A 27,776-nucleotide genomic window follows, 5' to 3' on the forward strand; every position below is an offset into this window, starting at 1 on the left:
TTTACTTTATTCATATTTTTTTTACTTTATTCATATTTTTTTTACTTTATTCATATTTTTTTTACTTTATTCATATTTTTTTACTTTCTTCATATTTTTTTACTTTCTTAATATTTTTTTACTTTATTCATATTTTTTTTACTTTATTCATATTTTTTTACTTTATTCATATTGTTTTTACTTTATTCATATTTTTTTTACTTTATTCATATTTTTTTTACTTTATTCATATTTTTTTTACTTTATTCATATTTTTTTTACTTTATTCATATTTTTTTTACTTTATTCATATTTTTTTTACTTTATTCATATTTTTTTTACTTTCTTAATATTTTTTTACTTTCTTAATATTTTTTTTACTTTATTCATATTTTTTTTACTTTATTCATATTTTTTTTACTTTATTCATATTTTTTTTACTTTATTCATATTTTTTTACTTTCTTAATATTTTTTTTACTTTATTCATATTTTTTTTACTTTATTCATATTTTTTTTACTTTCTTAATATTTTTTTTACTTTATTCATATTTTTTTTACTTTATTCATATTTTTTTTACTTTCTTAATATTTTTTTTACTTTATTCATATTTTTTTTACTTTATTCATATTTTTTTTACTTTATTCATATTTTTTTTACTTTATTCATATTTTTTTTACTTTATTCATATTTTTTTTACTTTATTCATATTTTTTTTACTTTATTCATATTTTTTTACTTTATTCATATTTTTTTTTACTTTATTCATATTTTTTTTACTTTATTCATATTTTTTTTACTTTATTCATATTTTTTTTACTTTATTCATATTTTTTTTACTTTATTCATATTTTTTTTACTTTATTCATATTTTTTTTACTTTCTTAATATTTTTTTACTTTCTTAATATTTTTTTTACTTTATTCATATTTTTTTTACTTTATTCATATTTTTTTTACTTTCTTAATATTTTTTTTACTTTATTCATATTTTTTTTACTTTATTCATATTTTTTTTACTTTCTTCATATTTTTTTTACTTTATTCATATTTTTTTTACTTTATTCATATTTTTTTTACTTTATTCATATTTTTTTACTTTCTTAATATTTTTTTTACTTTATTCATATTTTTTTTACTTTATTCATATTTTTTTTACTTTATTCATATTTTTTTTTACTTTATTCATATTTTTTTTACTTTATTCATATTTTTTTTTTACTTTATTCATATTTTTTTTACTTTATTCATATTTTTTTTACTTTATTCATATTTTTTTTTTACTTTATTCATATGTTTTTTACTTTATTCATATTTTTTTTACTTTATTCATATTTTTTTTTTACTTTATTCATATTTTTTTTACTTTATTCATATTTTTTTTTACTTTATTCATATTTTTTTTACTTTATTCATATTTGTTTTTTACTTTATTCATATTTTTTTTACTTTATTCATATTTTTTTTACTTTATTCATATTTTTTTACTTTTTTAATATTTTTTTTACTTTATTCATATTTTTTTTACTTTATTCATATTTTTTTTACTTTATTCATATTTTTTTACTTTATTCATATTTTTTTTACTTTATTCATATTTTTTTTACTTTATTCATATTTTTTTTACTTTCTTAATATTTTTTTTACTTTATTCATATTTTTTTTACTTTATTCATATTTTTTTACTTTATTCATATTTTTTTACTTTCTTAATATTTTTTTTACTTTATTCATATTTTTTTTACTTTATTCATATTTTTTTTTACTTTATTCATATTTTTTTTACTTTATTCATATTTTTTTTTTACTTTATTCATATTTTTTTTACTTTATTCATATTTTTTTTACTTTATTCATATTTTTTTTACTTTATTCATATTTTTTTTTTACTTTATTCATATTTTTTTTACTTTATTAATATTTTTTTTACTTTATTCATATTTTTTTTTACTTTATTCATATTTTTTTTACTTTATTCATATTTTTTTTTACTTTATTCATATTTTTTTTACCTTATTCATATTTTTTTTTACTTTATTCATATTTTCTTTACTTTATTCATATTTTTTTTACTTTATTAATATTTTTTTTTACTTTATTCATATTTTTTTTACTTTATTCATATTTTTTTTTACTTTATTCATATTTTTTTTTACTTTATTCATATTTTTTTACTTTATTCATATTTTTTTTACTTTCTTCATATTTTTTTACTTTCTTCATATTTTTTTTACTTTATTCATATTTTTTTTACTTTATTCATATTTTTTTTACTTTCTTAATATTTTTTTTACTTTATTCATATTTTTTTTTACTTTATTCATATTTTTTTTACTTTATTCATATTTTTTTTACTTTATTCATATTTTTTTACTTTATTCATATTTTTTTTACTTTATTCATATTTTTTTTACTTTATTCATATTTTTTTTACTTTATTCATATTTTTTTTACTTTATTCATATTTTTTTTACTTTATTCATATTTTTTTACTTTATTCATATTTTTTTTACTTTATTCATATTTTTTTTACTTTATTCATATTTTTTTACTTTATTCATATTTTTTTTTACTTTATTCATATTTTTTTTACTTTATTCATATTTTTTTTACTTTATTCATATTTTTTTTACTTTATTCATATTTTTTTTACTTTCTTAATATTTTTTTTACTTTATTCATATTTTTTTACTTTATTCATATTTTTTTTACTTTATTCATATTTTTTTACTTTATTCATATTTTTTTTACTTTATTCATATTTTTTTTACTTTATTCATATTTTTTTTACTTTATTCATATTTTTTTTACTTTATTCATATTTTTTTTACTTTATTCATATTTTTTTTACTTTATTCATATTTTTTTTACTTTATTCATATTTTTTTTACTTTATTCATATTTTTTTACTTTATTCATTTTTTTTTACTTTATTCATATTTTTTTTACTTTATTCATATTTTTTTTACTTTATTCATATTTTTTTTACTTTATTCATATTTTTTTTACTTTATTCATATTTTTTTTACTTTCTTAATATTTTTTTTACTTTATTCATATTTTTTTTACTTTATTCATATTTTTTTTACTTTATTCATATTTTTTTTACTTTCTTAATATTTTTTTTACTTTATTCATATTTTTTTTACTTTATTCATATTTTTTTTACTTTATGCATATTTTTTTTACTTTATTCATATTTTTTTACTTTCTTAATATTTTTTTTACTTTATTCATATTTTTTTTACTTTATTCATATTTTTTTTTACTTTATTCATATTTTTTTTTACTTTATTCATATTTTTTTTACTTTATTCATATTTTTTTTACTTTATTCATATTTTTTTTACTTTATTCATATTTTTTTTACTTTATTCATATTTTTTTTACTTTATTCATAGTTTTTTTACTTTATTCATATTTTTTTTACTTTATTCATATTTTTTTTACTTTATTCATATTTTTTTTACTTTATTCATATTTTTTTTACTTTATTCATATTTTTTTTTTACTTTATTCATATTTTTTTTACTTTATTCATATTTTTTTTTACTTTATTCATATTTTTTTTACCTTATTCATATTTTTTTTTTACTTTATTCATATTTTCTTTACTTTATTCATATTTTTTTTACTTTATTCATATTTTTTTTTACTTTATTCATATTTTTTTACTTTATTCATATTTTTTTTTACTTTATTCATATTTTTTTTACTTTATTCATATTTTTTTACTTTATTCATATTTTTTTACTTTATTCATATTTTTTTTACTTTCTTCATATTTTTTTACTTTCTTCATATTTTTTTTACTTTATTCATATTTTTTTTACTTTATTCATATTTTTTTTACTTTATTCATATTTTTTTTACTTTATTCATATTTTTTTTACTTTATTCATATTTTTTTTACTTTATTCATTTTTATTTTTTTACTTTATTCATATTTTTTTTACTTTATTCATTTTTATTTTTTACTTTATTCATTTTTTTTACTTTATTCATATTTTTTTTTACTTTATTCATATTTTGTTTTACTTTATTCATATTTTTTTTTACTTTATTCATATTTTTTTTACTTTATTCATATTTTTTTTACTTTATTCATATTTTTTTTTACTTTATTCATATTTTTTTTACTTTATTCATATTTTTTTTTTACTTTATTCATATTTTTTTTACCTTATTCATATTTTTTTTTTACTTTATTCATATTTTCTTTACTTTATTCATATTTTTTTTACTTTCTTCATATTTTTTTACTTTATTCATATTTTTTTTACTTTCTTCATATTTTTTTTTACTTTATTCATATTTTTTTTACTTTCTTCATATTTTTTTTACTTTATTCATATTTTTTTTACTTTCTTCATATTTTTTTACTTTCTTCATATTTTTTTTACTTTATTCATATTTTTTTTACTTTATTCATATTTTTTTTACTTTATTCATATTTTTTTTACTTTATTCATATTTTTTTTACTTTATTCATATTTTTTTTACTTTATTCATTTTTATTTTTTTTACTTTATTCATATTTTTTTTACTTTATTCATTTTTATTTTTTACTTTATTCATTTTTTTACTTTATTCATATTTTTTTTTACTTTATTCATATTTTGTTTTACTTTATTCATATTTTTTTTTACTTTATTCATATTTTTTTTACTTTATTCATATTTTTTTTACTTTATTCATATTTTTTTTTACTTTATTCATATTTTTTTTACTTTATTCATATTTTTTTTTTACTTTATTCATATTTTTTTTACTTTATTCATATTTTTTTTTACTTTATTCATATTTTTTTTACTTTATTCATATTTTTTTTACTTTATTCATATTTTTTTTACTTTATTCATATTTTTTTTACTTTATTCATATTTTTTTTACTTTATTCATATTTTTTTTACTTTATTCTTATTTTTTTTACTTTATTCATATTTTTTTACTTTCTTAATATTTTTTTTACTTTATTCATATTTTTTTTACTTTATTCATATTTTTTTTACTTTATTCATATTTTTTTTACTTTATTCATATTTTTTTTACTTTCTTAATATTTTTTTTACTTTATTCATATTTTTTTTACTTTATTCATATTTTTTTACTTTCTTAATATTTTTTTTACTTTATTCATATTTTTTTTACTTTATTCATATTTTTTTTTACTTTATTCATATTTTTTTTACTTTATTCATATTTTTTTTTTACTTTATTCATATTTTTTTTACTTTATTCATATTTTTTTTACTTTATTCATATTTTTTTTACTTTATTCATATTTTTTTTTTACTTTATTCATATTTTTTTTACTTTATTAATATTTTTTTTACTTTATTCATATTTTTTTTTTACTTTATTCATATTTTTTTTACTTTATTCATATTTTTTTTTACTTTATTCATATTTTTTTTACCTTATTCATATTTTTTTTTTACTTTATTCATATTTTCTTTACTTTATTCATATTTTTTTTACTTTATTAATATTTTTTTTTACTTTATTCATATTTTTTTTACTTTATTCATATTTTTTTTTACTTTATTCATATTTTTTTTACTTTATTCATATTTTTTTACTTTATTCATATTTTTTTTACTTTCTTCATATTTTTTTACTTTCTTCATATTTTTTTTACTTTATTCATATTTTTTTTACTTTATTCATATTTTTTTTACTTTATTCATATTTTTTTTACTTTCTTAATATTTTTTTTACTTTATTCATATTTTTTTTACTTTATTCATATTTTTTTTACTTTATTCATATTTTTTTTACTTTATTCATATTTTTTTACTTTATTCATATTTTTTTTACTTTATTCATATTTTTTTTACTTTATTCATATTTTTTTTACTTTATTCATATTTTTTTTACTTTATTCATATTTTTTTACTTTATTCATATTTTTTTTACTTTATTCATATTTTTTTTACTTTATTCATATTTTTTTTACTTTATTCATATTTTTTTTACTTTATTCATATTTTTTTTACTTTATTCATATTTTTTTACTTTCTTAATATTTTTTTTACTTTATTCATATTTTTTTACTTTATTCATATTTTTTTTTACTTTATTCATATTTTTTTTACTTTATTCATATTTTTTTTACTTTATTCATATTTTTTTTACTTTATTCATATTTTTTTTACTTTCTTAATATTTTTTTTACTTTATTCATATTTTTTTTACTTTATTCATATTTTTTTTACTTTATTCATATTTTTTTTACTTTATTCATATTTTTTTTACTTTATTCATATTTTTTTTACTTTATTCATATTTTTTTTACTTTATTCATATTTTTTTTACTTTATTCATATTTTTTTTACTTTATTCATATTTTTTTTACTTTATTCATATTTTTTTTACTTTATTCATATTTTTTTTACTTTATTCATATTTTTTTTACTTTATTCATATTTTTTTTACTTTATTCATATTTTTTTTACTTTATTCATATTTTTTTTACTTTATTCATATTTTTTTTACTTTATTCATATTTTTTTTACTTTATTCATATTTTTTTTACTTTATTCATATTTTTTTTACTTTCTTAATATTTTTTTTACTTTATTCATATTTTTTTTACTTTATTCATATTTTTTTTACTTTATTCATATTTTTTTACTTTATTCATATTTTTTTACTTTATTCATATTTTTTTTACTTTATTCATATTTTTTTTTACTTTATTCATATTTTTTTTTACTTTATTCATATTTTTTTTACTTTATTCATATTTTTTTTACTTTATTCATATTTTTTTTACTTTATTCATATTTTTTTTTACTTTATTCATATTTTTTTTACTTTATTCATAGTTTTTTTACTTTATTCATATTTTTTTTACTTTATTCATATTTTTTTTACTTTATTCATATTTTTTTTACTTTATTCATATTTTTTTTTTACTTTATTCATATTTTTTTTACTTTATTCATATTTTTTTTACTTTATTCATATTTTTTTTACCTTATTCATATTTTTTTTTTACTTTATTCATATTTTCTTTTCTTTATTCATATTTTTTTTACTTTATTCATATTTTTTTTACTTTATTCATATTTTTTTTACTTTATTCATATTTTTTTACTTTATTCATATTTTTTTTACTTTCTTCATATTTTTTTACTTTCTTCATATTTTTTTTACTTTATTCATATTTTTTTTACTTTATTCATATTTTTTTTACTTTATTCATATTTTTTTTACTTTATTCATATTTTTTTTACTTTCTTCATATTTTTTTACTTTCTTAATATTTTTTTTACTTTATTCATATTTTTTTTACTTTATTCATATTTTTTTACTTTATTCATATTTTTTTTACTTTATTCATATTTTTTTTACTTTATTCATATTTTTTTTACTTTATTCATATTTTTTTTACTTTATTCATATTTTTTTTACTTTATTCTTATTTTTTTTACTTTATTCATATTTTTTTACTTTCTTAATATTTTTTTTACTTTATTCATATTTTTTTTACTTTATTCATATTTTTTTTACTTTATTCATATTTTTTTTACTTTATTCATATTTTTTTTACTTTATTCATATTTTTTTTACTTTATTCATATTTTTTTTACTTTCTTAATATTTTTTTTACTTTATTCATATTTTTTTTACTTTATTCATATTTTTTTTACTTTATTCATATTTTTTTTACTTTCTTAATATTTTTTTTACTTTATTCATATTTTTTTTACTTTATTCATATTTTTTTTACTTTATTCATATTTTTTTTACTTTATTCATATTTTTTTACTTTCTTAATATTTTTTTTACTTTATTCATATTTTTTTTACTTTATTCATATTTTTTTTACTTTATTCATATTTTTTTTTACTTTATTCATATTTTTTTTACTTTATTCATATTTTTTTTACTTTATTCATATTTTTTTACTTTATTCATATTTTTTTTACTTTATTCATATTTTTTTTACTTTATTCATAGTTTTTTTACTTTATTCATATTTTTTTTACTTTATTCATATTTTTTTTACTTTATTCATATTTTTTTTACTTTATTCATATTTTTTTTACTTTATTCATATTTTTTTTTTACTTTATTCATATTTTTTTTACTTTATTCATATTTTTTTTTACTTTATTCATATTTTTTTTACCTTATTCATATTTTTTTTTACTTTATTCATATTTTCTTTACTTTATTCATATTTTTTTTACTTTATTCATATTTTTTTTTACTTTATTCATATTTTTTTTACTTTATTCATATTTTTTTTTACTTTATTCATATTTTTTTTACTTTATTCATATTTTTTTACTTTATTCATATTTTTTTTACTTTCTTCATATTTTTTTACTTTCTTCATATTTTTTTTACTTTATTCATATTTTTTTTACTTTATTCATATTTTTTTTACTTTATTCATATTTTTTTTACTTTATTCATATTTTTTTTACTTTATTCATATTTTTTTTACTTTATTCATTTTTATTTTTTTTACTTTATTCATATTTTTTTTACTTTATTCATTTTTATTTTTTACTTTATTCATTTTTTTACTTTATTCATATTTTTTTTTACTTTATTCATATTTTGTTTTACTTTATTCATATTTTTTTTTACTTTATTCATATTTTTTTTACTTTATTCATATTTTTTTTACTTTATTCATATTTTTTTTTACTTTATTCATATTTTTTTTACTTTATTCATATTTTTTTTTTACTTTATTCATATTTTTTTTACTTTATTCATATTTTTTTTACTTTATTCATATTTTTTTTTTACTTTATTCATATTTTTTTTACTTTCTTCATATTTTTTTACTTTATTCATATTTTTTTTACTTTCTTCATATTTTTTTTACTTTATTCATATTTTTTTTACTTTCTTCATATTTTTTTTACTTTATTCATATTTTTTTTACTTTATTCATATTTTTTTTACTTTATTCATATTTTTTTTACTTTATTCATATTTTTTTTACTTTATTCATATTTTTTTACTTTATTCATATTTTTTTTACTTTATTTATATTTTTTTTACTTTCTTCATATTTTTTACTTTATTCATATTTTTTTTACTTTATTCATATTTTTTTTACTTTATTCATATTTTTTTTACTTTATTCATATTTTTTTTACTTTCTTAATATTTTTTTTACTTTATTAATATTTTTTTTACTTTATTCATATTTTTTTTACTTTATTCATATTTTTTTTACTTTATTCATATTTTTTTACTTTCTTAATATTTTTTTTACTTTATTCATATTTTTTTTACTTTATTCATATTTTTTTTACTTTCTTAATATTTTTTTTACTTTATTCATATTTTTTTTACTTTATTCATATTTTTTTTACTTTATTCATATTTTTTTTACTTTATTCATATTTTTTTACTTTATTCATATTTTTTTACTTTATTCATATTTTTTTTACTTTATTCATATTTTTTTTACTGTATTCATATTTTTTTTACTTTCTTCATATTTTTTTTACTTTATTCATATTTTTTTTACTTTATTCATATTTTTTTTACTTTATTCATATTTTTTTTACTTTATTCATATTTTTTTTACTTTATTCATATTTTTTTTACTTTATTCATATTTTTTTTACTTTATTCATATTTTTTTTACTTTATTCATATTTTTTTTACTTTCTTAATATTTTTTTTACTTTATTCATATTTTTTTTACTTTATTCATATTTTTTTTACTTTATTCATATTTTTTTTTACTTTATTCATATTTTTTTTACTTTCTTAATATTTTTTTTACTTTCTTAATATTTTTTTTACTTTATTCATATTTTTTTTACTTTATTCATATTTTTTTACTTTCTTAATATTTTTTTTTACTTTATTCATATTTTTTTTACTTTATTCATATTTTTTTTACTTTATTCATATTTTTTTTTACTTTATTCATATTTTTTTTACTTTATTCATATTTTTTTTACTTTATTCATATTTTTTTTACTTTATTCATATTTTTTTTACTTTATTCATATTTTTTTTACTTTATTCATATTTTTTTTACTTTATTCATATTTTTTTACTTTATTCATATTTTTTTACTTTATTCATATTTTTTTTACTTTATTCATATTTTTTTACTTTATTCATATTTTTTTACTTTATTCATATTTTTTTACTTTATTCATATTTTTTTTACTTTATTCATATTTTTTTTATTTTATTCATATTTTTTGTTTTTTACTTTATGCATATTTATTTTTTTTACTTTATTTATATTTTTTGTACTTTATTCATTTTTATTTTTTTTACTTTATTTATATTTTTTTTACTTTATTCATTTTTATTTTTTTTTACTTTATTTATATTTTTTGTTTTTTACTTTATTCATATTTATTTTTTTTACTTTATTCATATTTTTTGTTCTTTATTCATTTTTATTTTTTTTACTTTATTCATATTTTTTGTTTTTTACTTTATTCATATTTTTTGTACTTTATTCATATTTTTTGTACTTTATTCATTTTTATTTTTTTTACTTTATTCGTATTTTTTTTACTTTATTCGTATTTTTTTTACTTTATTCATATTTTTTTACTTTATTCGTATTTTTTTACTTTATTCATATTTTTTGTACTTTATTCATATTTTTTTTACTTTATTCGTATTTTTTTTACTTTATTCATATTTTTTGTACTTTATTCATATTTTTTTGTACTTTATTCATATTTTTTTGTACTTTATTCATATTTGTTTTTACTTTATTCATATTTTTTGTACTTTATTCATATTTTTTTTTACTTTATTCATTTTTTTTTTATTTTATTCATATTTTTTTTTACTTCATTTTTTTTTTTATTTTATTCATATTTTTTTTTACTTTATTCATATTTTTTTTTACTTTATTCATTTTTTTTAATTTTATTCATATTTTTTTTTACTTTATTCATATTTTTTTTACTTTATTCATATTTTTTTTTACTTTATTCATATTTTTTTTTACTTTATTCATATTTTTTTTTACTTTATTCATTTTTTTTAATGTAATTTTTTTGGAAATTGATCTTCTTTTCTCTTTTTCTGTGCTTTCAGATGCGTAGTGGTTGTGCTTTCATGGTTCATGTTTGTGAAGACGAATACCAATTGTATTTCAACTTCTTTTCGAAACCCTCCCCTCAACTCGAGTAAGTTTTATCAGTATATGTCATAATTTATATATTAATAAACAGTGAATCTTGCAAAAATAAAATAAATTGAATAAATTATTTGGCTGGATCGAATATGTAATTTAAGGAAATGATTGAAATTTTTATATGTAAAAACTGTAAGGTTCTGAAATTAACTGACTAACGAGAATCAAATATTAGTTTGTGAGATGCAACGCTACAGCTGTCATTTGACTAACTTCATATATTAGATAATTATAACAAAAAAACATCTAGGTAGTGGATAATTTTAATGAGTTCAAATCCTATCAGTTCCAGTTTGTGTTAAAACAAATAAATTAAAAATGAAATTTTGTTTCTTTAAGGTCACATTTAAAAAATAAATAAATTTTTTATTCATATCAAAATCGCCAAAATCAATCACCATTTATCAAGGCCAAAAGAAACTTGAGGATAAACATTAAGAAGAGTTTTATCTTCAAATTGCTTTTAGCCTTGATAAGTGGTGATTCAATAGTTAAAAAAAAAATTTCTTTCTTTTCCTTTCTTTACAGTCACATTTTATTATTTTATTTCGTAAACAAATATGTAGCAGTTGTATTAAACGTTCCTTTGTCTGGAAGGAGGGAGGATTAACCTTTTTTTTTCACGAAGTTGCAACTGGAAATGATTTGTCTTTTTTTCCTTACTTTATGATTGCATTTAAAAAATAAATAAATTTGTATGCTAAGAAATATTATTAATATATTTTTTTAATTTAATGCTTATTTTGATTTTAATATAATAAATAATTAGATTTTGAAAAAAAATTTATTTCATGAACAAATATTCATCATTTGTGTTCAAATGTTTTTTATTTAGAAAAGGGAAGGAGCAACTAACCTATTTTTGTTATTGCAACTAAAAATGCAAATTTATTTCGTTCTTTTCCTTTCTTTACAATCACATTTACAAATACATAAATTTGTATCAGGATCACCAATAATGTTTATTGATTAAATTAGAAATTAAATTTGGTCTCTTTAAGGTCACATTTAAAAAAATAAATTTATATTTGTAACAAAATCATCAAAAATCGATATCAATAAAAATAATCAAAAAGCGATATAAACAAAAATCATCAAAAATCGATATCAATAAAAATGATCAAAAATCGATATCAATAAAAAATCGATATCAATAAAAAAAATCATCAAAAATCGATAACAATAAAAAATCATCAAAAATCGATATAAATAAAAAATCATCAAAAATCGATATAAATAAAAATGATCAAAAATCGATATCAATAAAAAATCGATATCAATAATAAAAATCATCAAAAATCGATAACAATAAAAAATCATCAAAAATCAATATAAATAAAAAATCATCAAAAATCGATATCAATAAAAATGATCAAAAATCGATATCAATAAAAAATCGATATCAATAATAAAAAATCATCAAAAATCGATATAAATAAAAAATCATCAAAAATCGATATAAATAAAAAATCATAAAAAATCGATATCAATAAAAAAAATCAGAAAAAATCGATATCAATAAAAATAATCAAAAAGCGATATAAACAAAAATCATCAAAAATCGATATCAATAAAAATGATCAAAAATCGATATCAATAAAAAATCGATATCAATAATAAAAATCATCAAAAATCGATATAAATAAAAAATCATCAAAAATCGATAACAATAAAAAATCATCAAAAATCGATATAAATAAAAAATCATCAAAAATCGATATAAATAAAAAAAATCATAAAAAATCGATATCAATAAAAAATCGATATCAATAAAAAAAATCAGAAAAAATCGATATCAAAAAAAAATCATCAAAAATCGATATAAATAAAAATCATCAAAAATCGATATAAATAAAAATCATCAAAAATCGATATCAATAAAAATCATCAAAAATCGATATCTATAAAAAAAAATCATCAAAAATCGATATCTATAAAAAAAATCATCAAAAATCAATAAATGAGATTTTACTTCATGTTTACCACAAAGTTATGAATGAAATGTTTAATATTTTTAATGTTTCAAATATTTCAAGTTGTGAATTTTGCGAAGAGCTAACCGGTTCGATAGTTCACATATCTACATATTAACATGTTATTATTTTTCGTTTCAATCATTTTTTCCCTTCTCCACAGTGAAATGCTGGAGAAACTTTGCACGTATCTTTACGATGTATTCCGGCCTCTGATTATTCATATCAACCATTTGGAAACGTTAGCTGAACTTTGTGCTATATTAAAGGTAAATATAACCGCTTATGTTTTTTGAGTTTTTTTTTTTTTTTTCATGTTATAGAAATAAACTAGCAGGCTGCCCGGCATTCTCCGGTCGTAAAATATGCTTAAATATGATATTTTGATTAATGCAGATTTCGTATTTATTATTATATTATTTTGGACCCAATATATAGTTGTGATTTAAAAAGTTAAAAAAGAAAATGATTTGTGTACCACCACCGAGAATCGAAACCAAAATGTTTAGCTTACGATTTACTTTTTCCTTTGATGTTAATGTCTGAGCTATGAAGACATGTTTGCTGCAAGGCTAAAAATTAAAACATGAATCAATAGCTATTACGTTATGCATGCATATTCATAATGCTGTTGTTCGACCTTTACCTGGCAAATTCCATTTTTTTTTAATTTACACATTTTTGCACTGATTTTCTCCAATTAAAACCCAAACATAAAGTTTTGCATGGGTTCGATTACCCTATATATTAAGTTTCATGTCTGTAGACCAAAAACTGACAAAGGAGTTTGGTAGGCAAAATTTTTTAAACAAATATATATATGCATGCATAAATATATCTAGAAAGAGGTTTGTGTTCACTATAAGCTTTTTACACAAATATTACGCAAGTATAAATGATGTAGAATATCTGCATGAATATAATTACGCGTAATAGTTAACTAAAGATGATCATCCCATAAGAAAACCAAAATATTAGGGAATTGATTAAAATGAATGTTTAATAGAATATGCAAATCAGCATATCTTTTGCAGATGAATGTAATTCCATGACAAAGTTGTATTTTCTTTTTAAATAAATAGAAAAAAAGGGTTTTTAACATGAATATCAATACAAAAAACAAAAAAAAATTATAGGACTATAGATAATTTTGGAAAAGCAATAGTTTATCAGCAATGAAGATGGAGTATACCTCTGAAATATATTTGTTATAAATTTCTAACAAATAAAATATTTGTTTATTTTCCTTTTAATGCCTTTCAAGTGCACTTGATGTGTATTTTATTTTATTCAAAGTAAAACCACGTTTCTATATGAACTCTAGTTCTTGACATAACAATTATACGTTTTTTACTTATGAATGGAGTTTGTAAATGTTCACAAGCAATAGTTTATCATGATCCCAGTTGGCAATATGCTTTGTTTGGGGTTAAATATGAGTTTAAAAAAGAAGACTAACTCTAACAAGAAAAATGGAAGACAGTGGGCATTTATTCAATTTGATCTTTGTTCCAATATCACTGAACAGTGGAAGGAGATATCAAATAGCGCAATCAAAATTATTAATTATATTTTGTCATCCCATATCATTTCACACACACACTCCATGCTCCGAAACGAACTGTTCTTCTCTATCACATCTTCTCTTTGAGTCATGTGACAATTTAATCTTCTCTTTGAGCCATGTGACAATTTAATCTTCTCTTTGAGCCATGTGACAATTTAATCTTCTCTTTGAGCCATGTGACAATTTAATCTTCTCTTTGAGCCATGTGACAATTTAATCTTCTCTTTGAGCCATGTGACAATTTAATCTTCTCTTTGAGCCATGTGACAATTTAATCTTCTCTTTGAGCCATGTGACAATTTAATCTTCTCTTTGAGCCATGTGACAATTTAATCTTCTTTGAGCCATGTGACAATTTAATCTTCTCTTTGAGCCATGTGACAATTTAATCTTCTCTTTGAGCCATGTGACAATTTAATCTTCTCTTTGAGCCATGTGACAATTTAATTCGCAAGATCACCAAATTGGCTCCAGCTGAACTTTTGATCTTGTGTCACACACAGAAAACCAGTTCACAAATTCGTAGTTCTACTTGTATGATTGTTTCAAACTGAGGGAACACCACCAAGTAAATAAGTGTTGGGCATACTTTCAAAACGGACTGACTGGAACAAAACAGATTGAATATGATGGATATTTATTCAACTTGATCTTTGCTCCAAATTACTAACCAGTGGAAGACAGAGAGCGATTAAAACCATTAATTAATTATATTTTGTCATCCCATATCATTTTACACGTCCACGCACCATATGCCCCCAAACTGACTTCACTGTTTTCTCTCACACATTCTTTTGGAGCCATGTGACAAGTTCCCACAGTTTATCAAATTTAATTTTGGTTGAATCCTGGCTGAAGTCTCAGCAGTTTCTGTTTATTTTTTCAACAGATTGAAATGATTGAAGAACATGTGAGAAATAATCGTAAGTCAAATGTTTTTTTTTTCTATTTTCTTTCTTTTTATGTTTAAAACTAGCATGGCTACTCGGCATTGCTTGGTGCCATGTAAAAGCAAAAAACAAGAAGTTAAATAATGTGTAGAACATTTTTATATTATTCTTTCTAACCATTTCTCTATTTTTTTTCTCCCCATTTTTTGTTCTCATTTTTCTTCCCCATTTTTCTTCCCCATTTTTTGTCCCCATTTTTCTTCCCCATTTTTTGTCCCCATTTTTCTTTCCCATTTTTTTGTCCCTAATTTTCTTCTCCATTTTTTGTCCCCATTTTTCTTCTCTCTCACACTCCCTTCTTTGTTGTATGTTCCGGCTATATTTCAATTAAGATGACAAACACTTATACAAGTTTTTTTTTTTTTTTTTTCTAGAAATCTAGCAGTTCAGCCCCGCTTTGCTTGGGCTCTGTATACTGTTCTATAAATTTATGTGCATATGTATATATATATATATATGTATATATATATATATATATATATATATATATATATATTAAAAAGTTTGACTCATGTCCAGGTAACCTACTTCTAAAATTTCAAGTGTTTAGACTCAAAATTGGTGGAGGAGCTTGGTAGACTTTTCAAAGGTTAATTCTTTCAACTTTGACCTCTTGGAAGCCAAATTTTCGCCCCAAAACATAAAAAGCTTGCTGCATGTCTGAATACATTTTATGTAAAATTTCAAATGTTTAGACCCACCATTTGCTGAATAGTTTTTGCTAGAGACCGCAAAGGTCAAATCTTTTGAATTTTGACCCCTTGGCAGCCAAATTTTTGGCCAAAACTGATTAAAAAGCTTGCCCTATGTCTGAATACACTTTATGTAAAATTTCAAATGTTTAGACCAGAAATTGGCCAAGTAATTTGGTAGAGACTGCAGACGTCAAATTTGTTTTTTAACTTTGACTCCAATTTTGACCCCTTAACATTTATTGTCTTGGACTCAAATCAAATTAAAAAGTTTGATCCATATCCAAATAACCTACATCTAAAATTTTAAGTATTTAGATCCAAAATTGGTAGAGGAGTTTAGTAGAGTTTTCAAAGGTCAAATCGTTGAACTTTGACCCCTTGGCAGCTAAATTTCTGGCCGAAAACTGATTAAAAAGATTTTCCCAAACCTCAATACTCCTTATGTCAAATCTTGAGTCTGTAGACTGAAAATTGATAGAGTAGTTTGGTAGGGAAATGTACACACACACACACACACACACACACACACACACATACAGACGGACAATTTCACTTTTCTAGATTGATGTCAAAACTTTGGGATTATGTTCTATATATGTATATAAGTTTGAAAACACTTTTTTCTTAGTTATGTTCAACATTATTGTGATTTCTGTATATGGGATAAACACTACCCCTTTGATAATGCTGGTGCTACTTGTAGAAAACTGCCCAGTTTTTAGATATTTGTTGTCCGAAGGGTCGAGCTTCAAAATGATATTGATCTTGTGTCCGTCGCCTCTGTCGAAAGTTTTAGGCAGACATACAAACATACATACATACATACATACATACATACATACATACATACATTTAAACAAACAGGTGAGATTTATATTATAGATTTAGTTTCTTGCACATCATGGTTCACTTGTCTAACCGTCTTTGACAGTTATCGATTCCCTCATTTACTTTCTAACCTGGCTTAAGTCTGGCACAAGGCCAGTCTATACTGTAACATATTATTTTGTGAACATTGAGGTTTTATTTGTATTAGTGATTTCGTGGAATGTTGTAATGTATTTTTTTTTTTTTTTCAATTTTATTTTTAGCTCAGGAATTGAAGGCTTTTGAGAACGTCTGCGGACAAATGTTGATGGATGTACAGGAACGTCTCGTCTATCGTACTTATATCTACATAAAAAATGACATCTTCATGTACAAAGCCGCCTCGGGAGATTTGGCGTATCCTGAAAAATTAGAAATGATGGAAGTAAGTTTTTTTCTGTTTTTTTTCTTTGTTTTTCATTACTTCTAAGACCAACCTGGAAGCTTTTCCAAGTTTTTCCAGGTGTAAAATAGAAGACATGTCTAATCTCGTATTATTTGGATGTTCTTATCTTGAGTGGCCTCTTTTTTCACCACTAATGCTCTGATCCTTGTTGAGCTCCTATCAAAATGAATAACTTTTGTATTATTTGAATTTATTTTACTACTGGAATAGTTCTGTCAAACTCGGGAATTTGAATGGAATTTCAAACAGAATCCCCAACTGTACTGACATGCAGAAGTTCAAGTGTAACGTGAACTGACATCTTGCTGCCCAACTCCCTATATAGTATCCCAGTAGCTCATGTCCCTGATAGTAGCCCCTTACACCAAAGTGGCAATGTGCCTTGTTTGCGGTGAAAATGTAATAAAAAAAAAAATAAATAAAAAAATATAAAAAATAATACGAATAACCAATCCTCATCTCAAAAACTCTGAAACATGATTAACTCTCTTTCCGAGGAAGCCCTTTGCGTAACTGAGTCACTAGCACTGATAGCAGCAGCAGCTGCATAACACATATGCAAATGACCCGTGCATGAAGTGACATCGCAGTGCTGACGTGAGATGGACATGTGGCAACATAAGACAACAGAGCACATGTCACTACAAGAGGAACTGTAAAAAATAAGATGCAGGTGTTGTTTGGAAAGTACCGGTAATAAATGTGTGTTTGTTTTTTTTTTTTTTGTTAAAACTGGGGGGGAAAAAAAAAAGCGGAGTCAAATTTTTGCCTTTGTGTTCGTTTCCTTATGACACGTGTTGGTTCGAATGTTTAAATGTCGAACGACACTGTTGAAAACGATTAGCGACTATGTTACATTTGTTTTGATAAGCTCTTCACTTTATGCATAAAATATTAGGTTGTTCCAAAAGTTTGTAAACACTTCAAGAAATAGAAATTTTACTCACCAAGTGATAACAAAACAAAATAATCCTCAATCATCATTTTCCAAGACTTCCTGCCATCGATCTGCAAACTTCTGGATTTCGTCAAAGTACCATTCAGCTGGCTTTGAATCGGAGAATTCTTAACACTCTTCCTTGACTTCATCAAACGAGTTGAATCAGCTGCCCTTCAGACACTGTTACACTGAGCGGAAAAGGCCATAATCTGATGAAGCACAGTCAGGACTGTAGATTGGATCTGGCAAAACCTTGACGCCGACCAGCTCTTCAAAATTGTCTTTGGTTTTCCTGGCGGTGTGTGGCTTGGTATTGTCCTACTGCATCAAAGCCCGCTTTCAGTTGATCAGAGCCGAGTATTTTTGCTTCAACTTTTCGTAGGCCCATTCCAGTTGCTTACAGGTGGCATAATTATTCGGAACCAAAAGAAATCTCTTTTGCGGCTTTCCTGGTTAAAAGACCTCGCTTCCAGCAGTAATGAATCAAAACTCGCAGCTCAATTTTATCAATTGTCATTTGGAATTGAAAGATGAAGATCACTATAACAATAGAAATGCAAAAAAACAATTAAAAATTGCATAACAATTCAATTTTTTCACAAGTGTTTACAAACTTTTGGGACAACGTAACAGAAAACTTATATCCAATCTATTGGACTTAAAAAACAATGTTGTACTCAGTTGGGAAGCAGCCCCAGACAGGAAAGAAACTTTACTCATGGAAGTTTTGTTTAGTTTTAGGTAGAGAAAGGGACACTATTGATAGTGGTTGTAGTTAGATGAGTATTTGACTTTTTGAATTCGATAAGATTCACCTGAAGACGGTCGGAGGTTACATCAACCGAAACGTGAAAATCATACTCAAGATGAGAACAGTAGTCCGATGAATCCAAATAATGTTTGTTGGGAATGTTTTTGCAGGGCATAGATTGAAGCTCAGCCAAGCAGCTGCCATGAAACTAACGATAAAGTTACATTTCAATGCAGCCCATGATTCCCTCTTGTAACAATTTTGAATTTTATCACATTTTATCGTTCTTGCCCGTTTTTAATCAATTAAGTCCCAGAGTATCTAAGTTTTTTAATCCCGAATTGAAACTGCGTGATAACTAAAAATTAGTTAGAACCACAAATTGAAAGGAAAGTCATTTATTTTATTTAGAAAGCAAAATATTGACTCTTATATAAATAGGATACTGGGTACGTGTGATATATTTTAGTAATAAAGAGGCTGTACATTCAAGATAAAATTTATATATTATGGCAAGGAGCAAAGCAGTGACCAACAATTAATGTTCATGAAAGAAAGTATTCTCTCTTTATTTGAGAAAGATAAATTAAGTCCTAACTGTGACGGGACACCGGACGATGCTGGGTGTCCCGTTCAGCTAGGTGAAGATAAGAATGCTTATGGCCGGGGGGGGGGGGGGGGTTGCTGATACTGTGTCAAAGATTAAGACAGGCGTTTATGAGATTTTCGGGAGAAATGGTATCTGTTTTAATGGCGGAAAAAAAAGAGATAAGTCTGAAAATGGGAATTTCGACAAAGAGATTATTTTTCTAGTTGGATCTGGTGAGAATGAGTTTTAACTAACGTAATTGATTCGGACAGTCGCGAGAATTTGGGTTCCAAATGTCTGCTCGGAGTTGGGGACCCGGGGTGTTTTAACTCGGAGACCACCAAGCTAGTTTGACAGATATGTTCACAAAACAATAGAGAAAGAAAAAAGAATAAGAAAATAGAGGGATAGAGAAAGAAATTCACAAGAGAAGAAAGAGGGGGGAATAGAAGATAATGGAGAAAAGGAAGGAAGATGCTTTTTATAAACAACATTTGTCTACTCGAAAAAGATAGAAGGGTTTTGGCAGTCTTTAGCTAGCGAGCGAAGCGTACACATCGGCTCTCGCCCCGCCTGGGGGTGAGAGGGGCAGAAATATTAATAAGAACTAACTTGAAAAGATCTTGTTCTTAGCTAGAGAATTAACCTGATATCTCAAGTATACAACCTGCATCACGAAGCGCGGATAACGAAAACACGACTTTAAACAAATGTAGAATGATTGGAAATAATTATTTTATTTGGTTTAAACGAAAATGACGAGTTTTTTCTTTGTTTTTCGATTGCCGGCATAAGTGAAGATGCAGTTTATTTCAGGTATGCCCTGACGCCAGACGACGAAGACACATACACAAAACCAGAGTGACGGCCGAAGAGGACAATGTTGCCACACGGACTTGGGGTCATGCACGTTTAACGTGCCTTGAGCAGCGGAGGTATGTTTTCCAGTGACCAGTGCGAGTCTGGTCACGCTGGAGGGGTCCACTACTAGACGACGCATGCCCGGGACACGAAAGTGTCACATTCACGTGCCAGTGACATATACCTGTTATAATCTGGTGCCGATGACTATCACGATCTGTTGCCGTGACTCTTGTGTCACAAAATGACGTGCGTGACACGTTCCGTTACATAACAACACAAAATAATTTCCAAAGCAATTCTCGTAAAAAGTTACATTGCACGTTTGGCAATAGGCTAGTGACTTACTATTGTAAGATTCTTTTATACAAATACATCCACCATTGAAATGATAGAATTTTAGCAAATTAAAAATAATATTGATTCTTCTTTCAATACGGGAATTAAAGAAACCATCTTTTTTCTTATTTTTATTCCTTCCTTTGCCAGAGTATTTCTGAGAATCTCCGAAAGGATAAAGGACATTCACGCAATGCTTCAAACGCTTCCAGTACGAGCATGGAAGTAGCACAAATAACATCAGGGGATCTTGAAAGTGAAATCAAGGAAGAAGCAGAAGATTCAATTTCCGATACAGTACCCTTTACGATGGGTAAGTATATTCATATCTAACATATAAAATTATTTAAATAGTTAGGCCTAAATAGCAATTTGTCTGGCATATCAATGCTTGATTCAAACTATCCTATTTTTTACATTTTTACATTTTATTATGTTTTTGACATTTTATTTGAAGTTATTTTCAAAACTATTTTTATTCTTTTACACAAGATGCAAATACATCCAGCATGCCTATGTCTCCTGCCGATCTTCATGGAATGTGGTACCCAACTGTCCGACGAACATTAGTCACCTTATCAAAATTGTACAGATGCATTGATGTAAGTATTTATTGCGTCTATTTTCCAAGTTAACACATAATTTTGCCAAAATAAATCAGAAAATTTTTTTATTTTTCCATTCGCAAAACAATTTCTTGTGAAAATGAAGTTGATATATTTTTTAATGAAATTTTTTTGTATTGATTTAAAAGTGACATCATTGCTTGTTATTATGCCCTTCCATACATCATAACTCCCAGTACTTGGCCTTTTGGTCAAGATCAAAGTGTAGTATCTGTTTTTCAGATGCTGCAGCTCTGTTTCTTGTTCTCTTTTGGTGGAGGAGAAATCCTTCACGACTGAGACAATTTTTATTTTTGTACCTTTTCTCCACGTTAAAAAACGACCCTGGTGTCTAACTCTGTCCCGTGGGGAGGCATAGTAAATAGGTACATTATCATTTTGATACCTTACTATTTCCATACATGATTATTCCCATACATCATCTGTTGAACAGATTAACATTTTCACGATGTATGGGAGGGCATAACAACAAACAATCAAACCACTTTGGGGTAAGCGTTTGTCAGATAGATCTCTCTCTGCATGCACACGTTTATTTAATGTAATGATTTTTTCCTTGTCCCAGTGTCAGATAATTTTTTTAATATTTCACAAGTTCATTATCCAGAAGGTCAGTTTTCTCCAAACTCCCTCCACTCTGTATGGACATGTCTAATTACTTGCATCCAAGTTTTCCCTGACTGGTTTATCTTCCTGATTTTGCTGTGGTTTAAGAATATTATGCAGAGATTGAAAATAATGAATTTTCATGATTTATGTTCACATTGGATTTGAAAATAACTGTTGTAGCCATTAGGGAAGCAATCTTGTAGCAATGTGTTCTAGATATTTGAAGTTCTTGGAAAGAAACTCTGTTCGTGTAAATTGCATTTTGTTTTTTGCACACTTAGGAAAAAAAAGAAAGTTCTTTGGAGTGGTGGCAAAAGACAAGTTTTTGCTGTGAATGCATTAGAAGAAGGAACCAGAGATTGGAAAATGGGGGTGGGGGGTGGGGTTAGAGAATAGAAGAGATCATTCCCCACTAGATTGCAAATCGATTTTTTACTTTGTCAGGATGAGAAAATGTCCTGTTAGTAACATCTCCACAGATGTTGCAACTGTATTTGATCCTCAGACATATCTGATTTTTATATAGATAGGAAGACTAAACCTTTGCCCCCCACCCCCTACAATCTATCCTTCTTCAACAACATTTCAACCAGAGGAAGAGCTCATTTGCAAGGTCCTCTCCCCCCCCCCTCTCTACATGGCTGGCACAAACATACTGTTGGGCATCTGAAGACCTGGGCCACAGCAATAAAGGATGACCTGGGGGTACTATCAGACCATACAAGTAGTTTGTCTCAAGGAGTGCTTAGCCAATTCCTGCGACCTGGCCCAGGTTTGTTGAAACTCAAGATGGTTTGTGCTCAGGAGGAAGCTGGCTTAATCCAGCCAGGATGATAGCTGATACAAGTAAAATTTGAACACACACAAAAGAATTTCAATTTCCATTTTATTTTACTAAATAGAAATGTTTATTAAAATTAATTTTGCACTCGTTTGGTCTTTCAACCGTTAAATCTTAAATGTATGTATTTATATTTCTTTCTTTCTCTCTCTCTTGCTATCTGTGCTACCAGATCAGGCTGTCTGAAAATACTAGCTTCTTGACTAAAATTCACCAAACATTGATGTTATTGTTTTGTTTCCTTTCTTTTTGCTAAACTCAATCATGTTCTACAAAACCAATTTTATCGGAGAGGGACCTATGTTTTCAGTGATGTCTACGTGTCTGTCCATCCGTTATTCTGGACGATTGCCAGATAACTGTTTATTAGTTTTTCCTGAAATTTTGCCACAAATTGTATTTCATTAAATAGATGTACACAGTAAAAAAAATTGTTTTTGCGAAAATTCCTGTTGCGTCCCCAGGGGCTCAAGAGGTCAAAAATGCCTCAAAATGGCCCAAAATGACATGTTTTGCCCCATAACTTTTGATCCATCCATTAGATTTTTCTGAAACTTGGTCAAAATGTGGAGCCCATTGTTCTTAATATAAATCCAGTATGGGTAACCCTGGCAAAATTCTGGTTTGTGTCCCCAGAGACTTTCACAGCTAAAAACGCCCCTTTTGGTGGTTCTTTATTCATATTTCTCAAAATAAAACTTGATATGTCTGATTATGTAGTGTTTTTTTACGGTGATCAACTGAAATATACATCTGAAACTGCACCATTATCCATTTACACTGGGATTCGGCATCCCTAAGGGCTCAAGAGAGGTAAAAAATGCACCAAAATGACTAAAAATTACACTTTTTGCCCCATAGCATTTGATCCATCCATTTTTTGTTTCTTGCCATTTACATCTTCTATTTTTTGAAATCCATTATTTGATTTTTGAATTCTACTTTAGACACTTTCTTCACATTATTGTTACCATGATTAATCAATATAATTATATTAAAAATTATTATTAATTATTATAAATATCACAGTCACAAACATCTTTATCCCCCATTACCTTCTATTTTTAATTATCATTATCACAATTAGAGTAGATGATTATATCTAAGCATGGAGATGAATTAATTATATACATTTGGAGATTTTATTATTATTATTGCTATATAACTTTCAAAGCTTCGCCTAGTAAATACAAAAAAAAAGCTATGATGAGGGATGGGAATAAGAGTGAGGGGAGTGGACGGAGATGGGGGACGAGTAGGAAGAAGAAAGGCATGCCTTAGAATCCTCACCAATAAATTATTTATGGTTTCCCCCTTTTTATTCTTCCTCTTTCCCTTTCTTTTCTCTCTTGGATCTTTTCCTTTTCTTCCTTATAGCTTAACTTCTTCACTAATGTATGTAGGGATGATAGTGGGGCGGGTATATACAAGAGAGCAACGTAAGTTGTGCGTTTTTTGACCACATAAAAATTCTTGTCAAATTAAAAGATTTTTATAATTGAATAATCCCGATTAAATCTGAAAACCATTTAGCATAGATATGTCAAATTCACATTCCCCTACTGATTGAAACTATACACTCTAGTATGTTTAAGATTTAGGGCGGTCATCACACACGTATAAAAATACTATTCTTTATAGTCTTCCATTAACTCTATCTCGATCTTTCCCATTCATTTCTATATTTCAACACAGACTGAAATCCACACCCCTATTGAGTCTTATTTACATACAACCAAATCTTATTTTTCACAACATTTGACGGAACTTCCTGATATTAACTCCCTGTGACGAGAAGGATCCGATATTTTCATAGCAAACTTTGCTTTCGAATAAGCAGTATCGCCTGAAGAAGTCTCTAGTTACTGGTAGCTAGCTGACCGAAACATGCTCATGACTGTGAAGCAACATATTACTGCTTATGTAAAACAAATAAAGACTATATATATATATATATATATATATATAGTCTTTGAAGTTTTTAACATTTGAAACTATACAAAAAATTACTTTTTATCATTCGTTAAAAAAAAACCATCTAGTCAGTAAGTCATTTAATCACCTGCAATCACTGCATCAACTCTCTCGAATTTACTATAATACCAATTTTTTTTTTTTTTTTTTTTTTTTCAAGGGATCATCAGTTGTTTACCATAAAACACTGTTTCGGAGATTTAGTGTAATATAGTAGTATTCCTAGTTCCAAATATCAAGTTTTCTCAGTTGGTAATTCATTACTTTTCAAGTCTGCAAAATTGTGTCTTTGTTGCATTTTTAGTCACTTACTCATCATATGTTCATCTTAAAAAACATAGAAAAACATCATTCTGAAACACTTACAACCAACACACTCTATTTTTTCTCGTTACACAAGATTGTATTTATCTTAATTGCAATTATTTTTGTGAATTGTTTTATTTTTATTTCATTTTTATTTCATTTTTATTTCATTTTAAAGTTTTTTTTGGATATCTACTCGTTTTATACTTTATTTTACTTCAAGTCCTATTTTCAAGTCGTATTAATTGCTATATTTATAATTTATTTTTTAGTTAAAGTACTCTTAATTAGGTCAAGTGATTTAACTTAAATTTGAAACTCCACATCGTTTTGATCTTTTGTTTACTTTTTTCGAAGTAATGATATTGAACTCTAAATTAATTCAATAAATTGTGTTAACATCATCACTAATTAATATATATATACCCTCTGATGAGAAGGAGAGTATTTCTTCGAAACTCCGCGGATTAAGGACTATCCATTTATCTAGTGTTTCCTTTTCAGATTAAATATGTTTTTAACTCATTTCAAAGTGTGTTTTAACATATTTTATTAACTGTTTGCTCATATTATAAGCTCTATTTCCTATTTGGTATTATCGAGCTTTTATATCTGGCTGAGATAATTTTATAAATATTAATTCTTTAATATTTATAATTTACTTTAATTTTACCATCTTGGATCATTTTGGTAAATTCAATTGTAATTTTCATTTTATATATATATATATATATATATATATATAGTGCAAAATTTTGTTGAAAATTCATAAACTCACGTTTTCTTTTTTTATAACCTTTGTTTATTTCCTGGATTTTTTCTCATTACAGCTGTTTCATTAGTGGGAAGGCAATTTTTCGATTTACGTGTCCATAAAAATATCCTGTCCCCACCAACTTCTTCAGATGTTTTTCCATTAGATTTTTATAACAAAAGGTATATTTTTAACATGCTGAACATCGTATTCGGGTAAAAAGACTTCCAAAGCCATGCTTCCCCACTTCCGCCATCTTTTTATATAATATATATATAATCCTTGTTTCAAATTTCTTAAGAATCAATCAGTTCTAGAGTAATATTGCAGATATATACATTATTAGCCTTTTTTGTTGTTGTAAGTTTGAACTAATGTTGTTTTTTGTTGTTTTCTCTCTGTCTTAGCGCACAACATTCCAAGGTCTTTCCCAAGAAGCTCTTCAATCATGCATTCAGAGTTTGTTGCTGGCTAAAGACGGAATCATCAAACGTAAAGTAAGATTGACATTCCAAGAAATTGTGTTCTTCATTTAGAAAATTGTTTACATGTGAAATTTGAATTAGAGGGGGGAAAAAAAAAGGATTACCGCCCTTTTATGATTTTCCAGTTTTTTTGTTTTTTTTTTGTTTTTTTTTAGCAAAACTCAAATTTTGGTAAATGTCTTGAAAACTTTTTTTTTGTTTTTACAGACCCTTCTTGATGGTCAGATGTTTATGATAAAACATCTGCTGATTCTACGAGAACAAATTGCTCCATTCCAAGCGGATTTCAGCATCCGGGAGACGTCATTGGATTTCAGTAAGATGAAATGTGAGTATTTGAAAAATCACATAAGAAAACTAATTTTGTTCAACAAATGATTTGTCCATCTTCCAAACCAAACAATTATTAGATTTAAAAAAAAAATTTTTTAAAAGAAGTTTTTTAGATTATCTGTGATGAACTCTGGCTCATTATTCTAACAGATTTGTTGCTGTTTGGTTAATCCTTAATTTTTTAATTTTTTTTTTTACGAAAGCGTCACTACATGTCAAGGCCGGGAAGCCACTCAAGGATAAGTGTTAATCTGTGTACGATAGTCATTGGGACAATAGCATAGTAAACGTTAGTCGTGGAAATTTGGTATAATTAGATTATTTAAGATGACCATTTGCTAAGAACTTATGTTGGATTTGAAGAAATATTGTAAATCCGACACACAAGCCTTTGGTCCTGGATGTGACCTTAAACTATATCCAGTGGTGAGGCTCCAGCTTGTGGGCTTTGGGGAGTGTGGAGCCACCCTTTAATTGCCATTACTCCCAGGTCCACTCTGACCCGGAGTGGTAGTACCTGTTAGGGTCCCAACTATGGGTTAAATAGAAATCGACTTGAAAACAACAAATATATTATATTAAAAAAATTTTTCTTCAAAATCTTTGGATTTGGCATTAAATAACCTGAAAAGGGTTGATATGCCGTAAAACAAAACCAACCAACCAACCAACCAACCAAACTTTTCTATATTTATACAGTATGTGGCACATGTGAATATCACATTCCAAATAAAAGCTCTTTGATATGTGTATCATTAGATGAACAAAATTATAATT

General features: G+C 23.5%; 1 protein-coding gene across 2 annotated transcripts in view; it reads left to right on the forward strand.

Moving 5' to 3' along the window:
- LOC145297823 (conserved oligomeric Golgi complex subunit 3-like) overlaps window positions 1-27,776 on the forward strand; it is a 153,899-nt gene that overhangs the window by 82,504 nt on the left and 43,619 nt on the right. For both annotated transcript variants that reach the window (XM_080144145.1, XM_080144147.1), the window contains exons 10-17: window positions 11,034-11,125; window positions 13,270-13,375; window positions 15,563-15,596; window positions 17,410-17,570; window positions 21,222-21,384; window positions 21,564-21,673; window positions 26,589-26,678; window positions 26,874-26,994. In XM_080144145.1, coding sequence (XP_080000271.1) covers window positions 11,034-11,125; window positions 13,270-13,375; window positions 15,563-15,596; window positions 17,410-17,570; window positions 21,222-21,384; window positions 21,564-21,673; window positions 26,589-26,678; window positions 26,874-26,994 — 877 coding nt within the window. The remainder of the gene's footprint in view (window positions 1-11,033; window positions 11,126-13,269; window positions 13,376-15,562; window positions 15,597-17,409; window positions 17,571-21,221; window positions 21,385-21,563; window positions 21,674-26,588; window positions 26,679-26,873; window positions 26,995-27,776) is intronic.

Source organism: Euprymna scolopes, chromosome 18, assembly GCF_053919585.1.
Source record: "Euprymna scolopes isolate OS-2025 chromosome 18, ASM5391958v1, whole genome shotgun sequence".
Lineage (NCBI taxonomy): Eukaryota > Metazoa > Mollusca > Cephalopoda > Sepiida > Sepiolidae > Euprymna > Euprymna scolopes.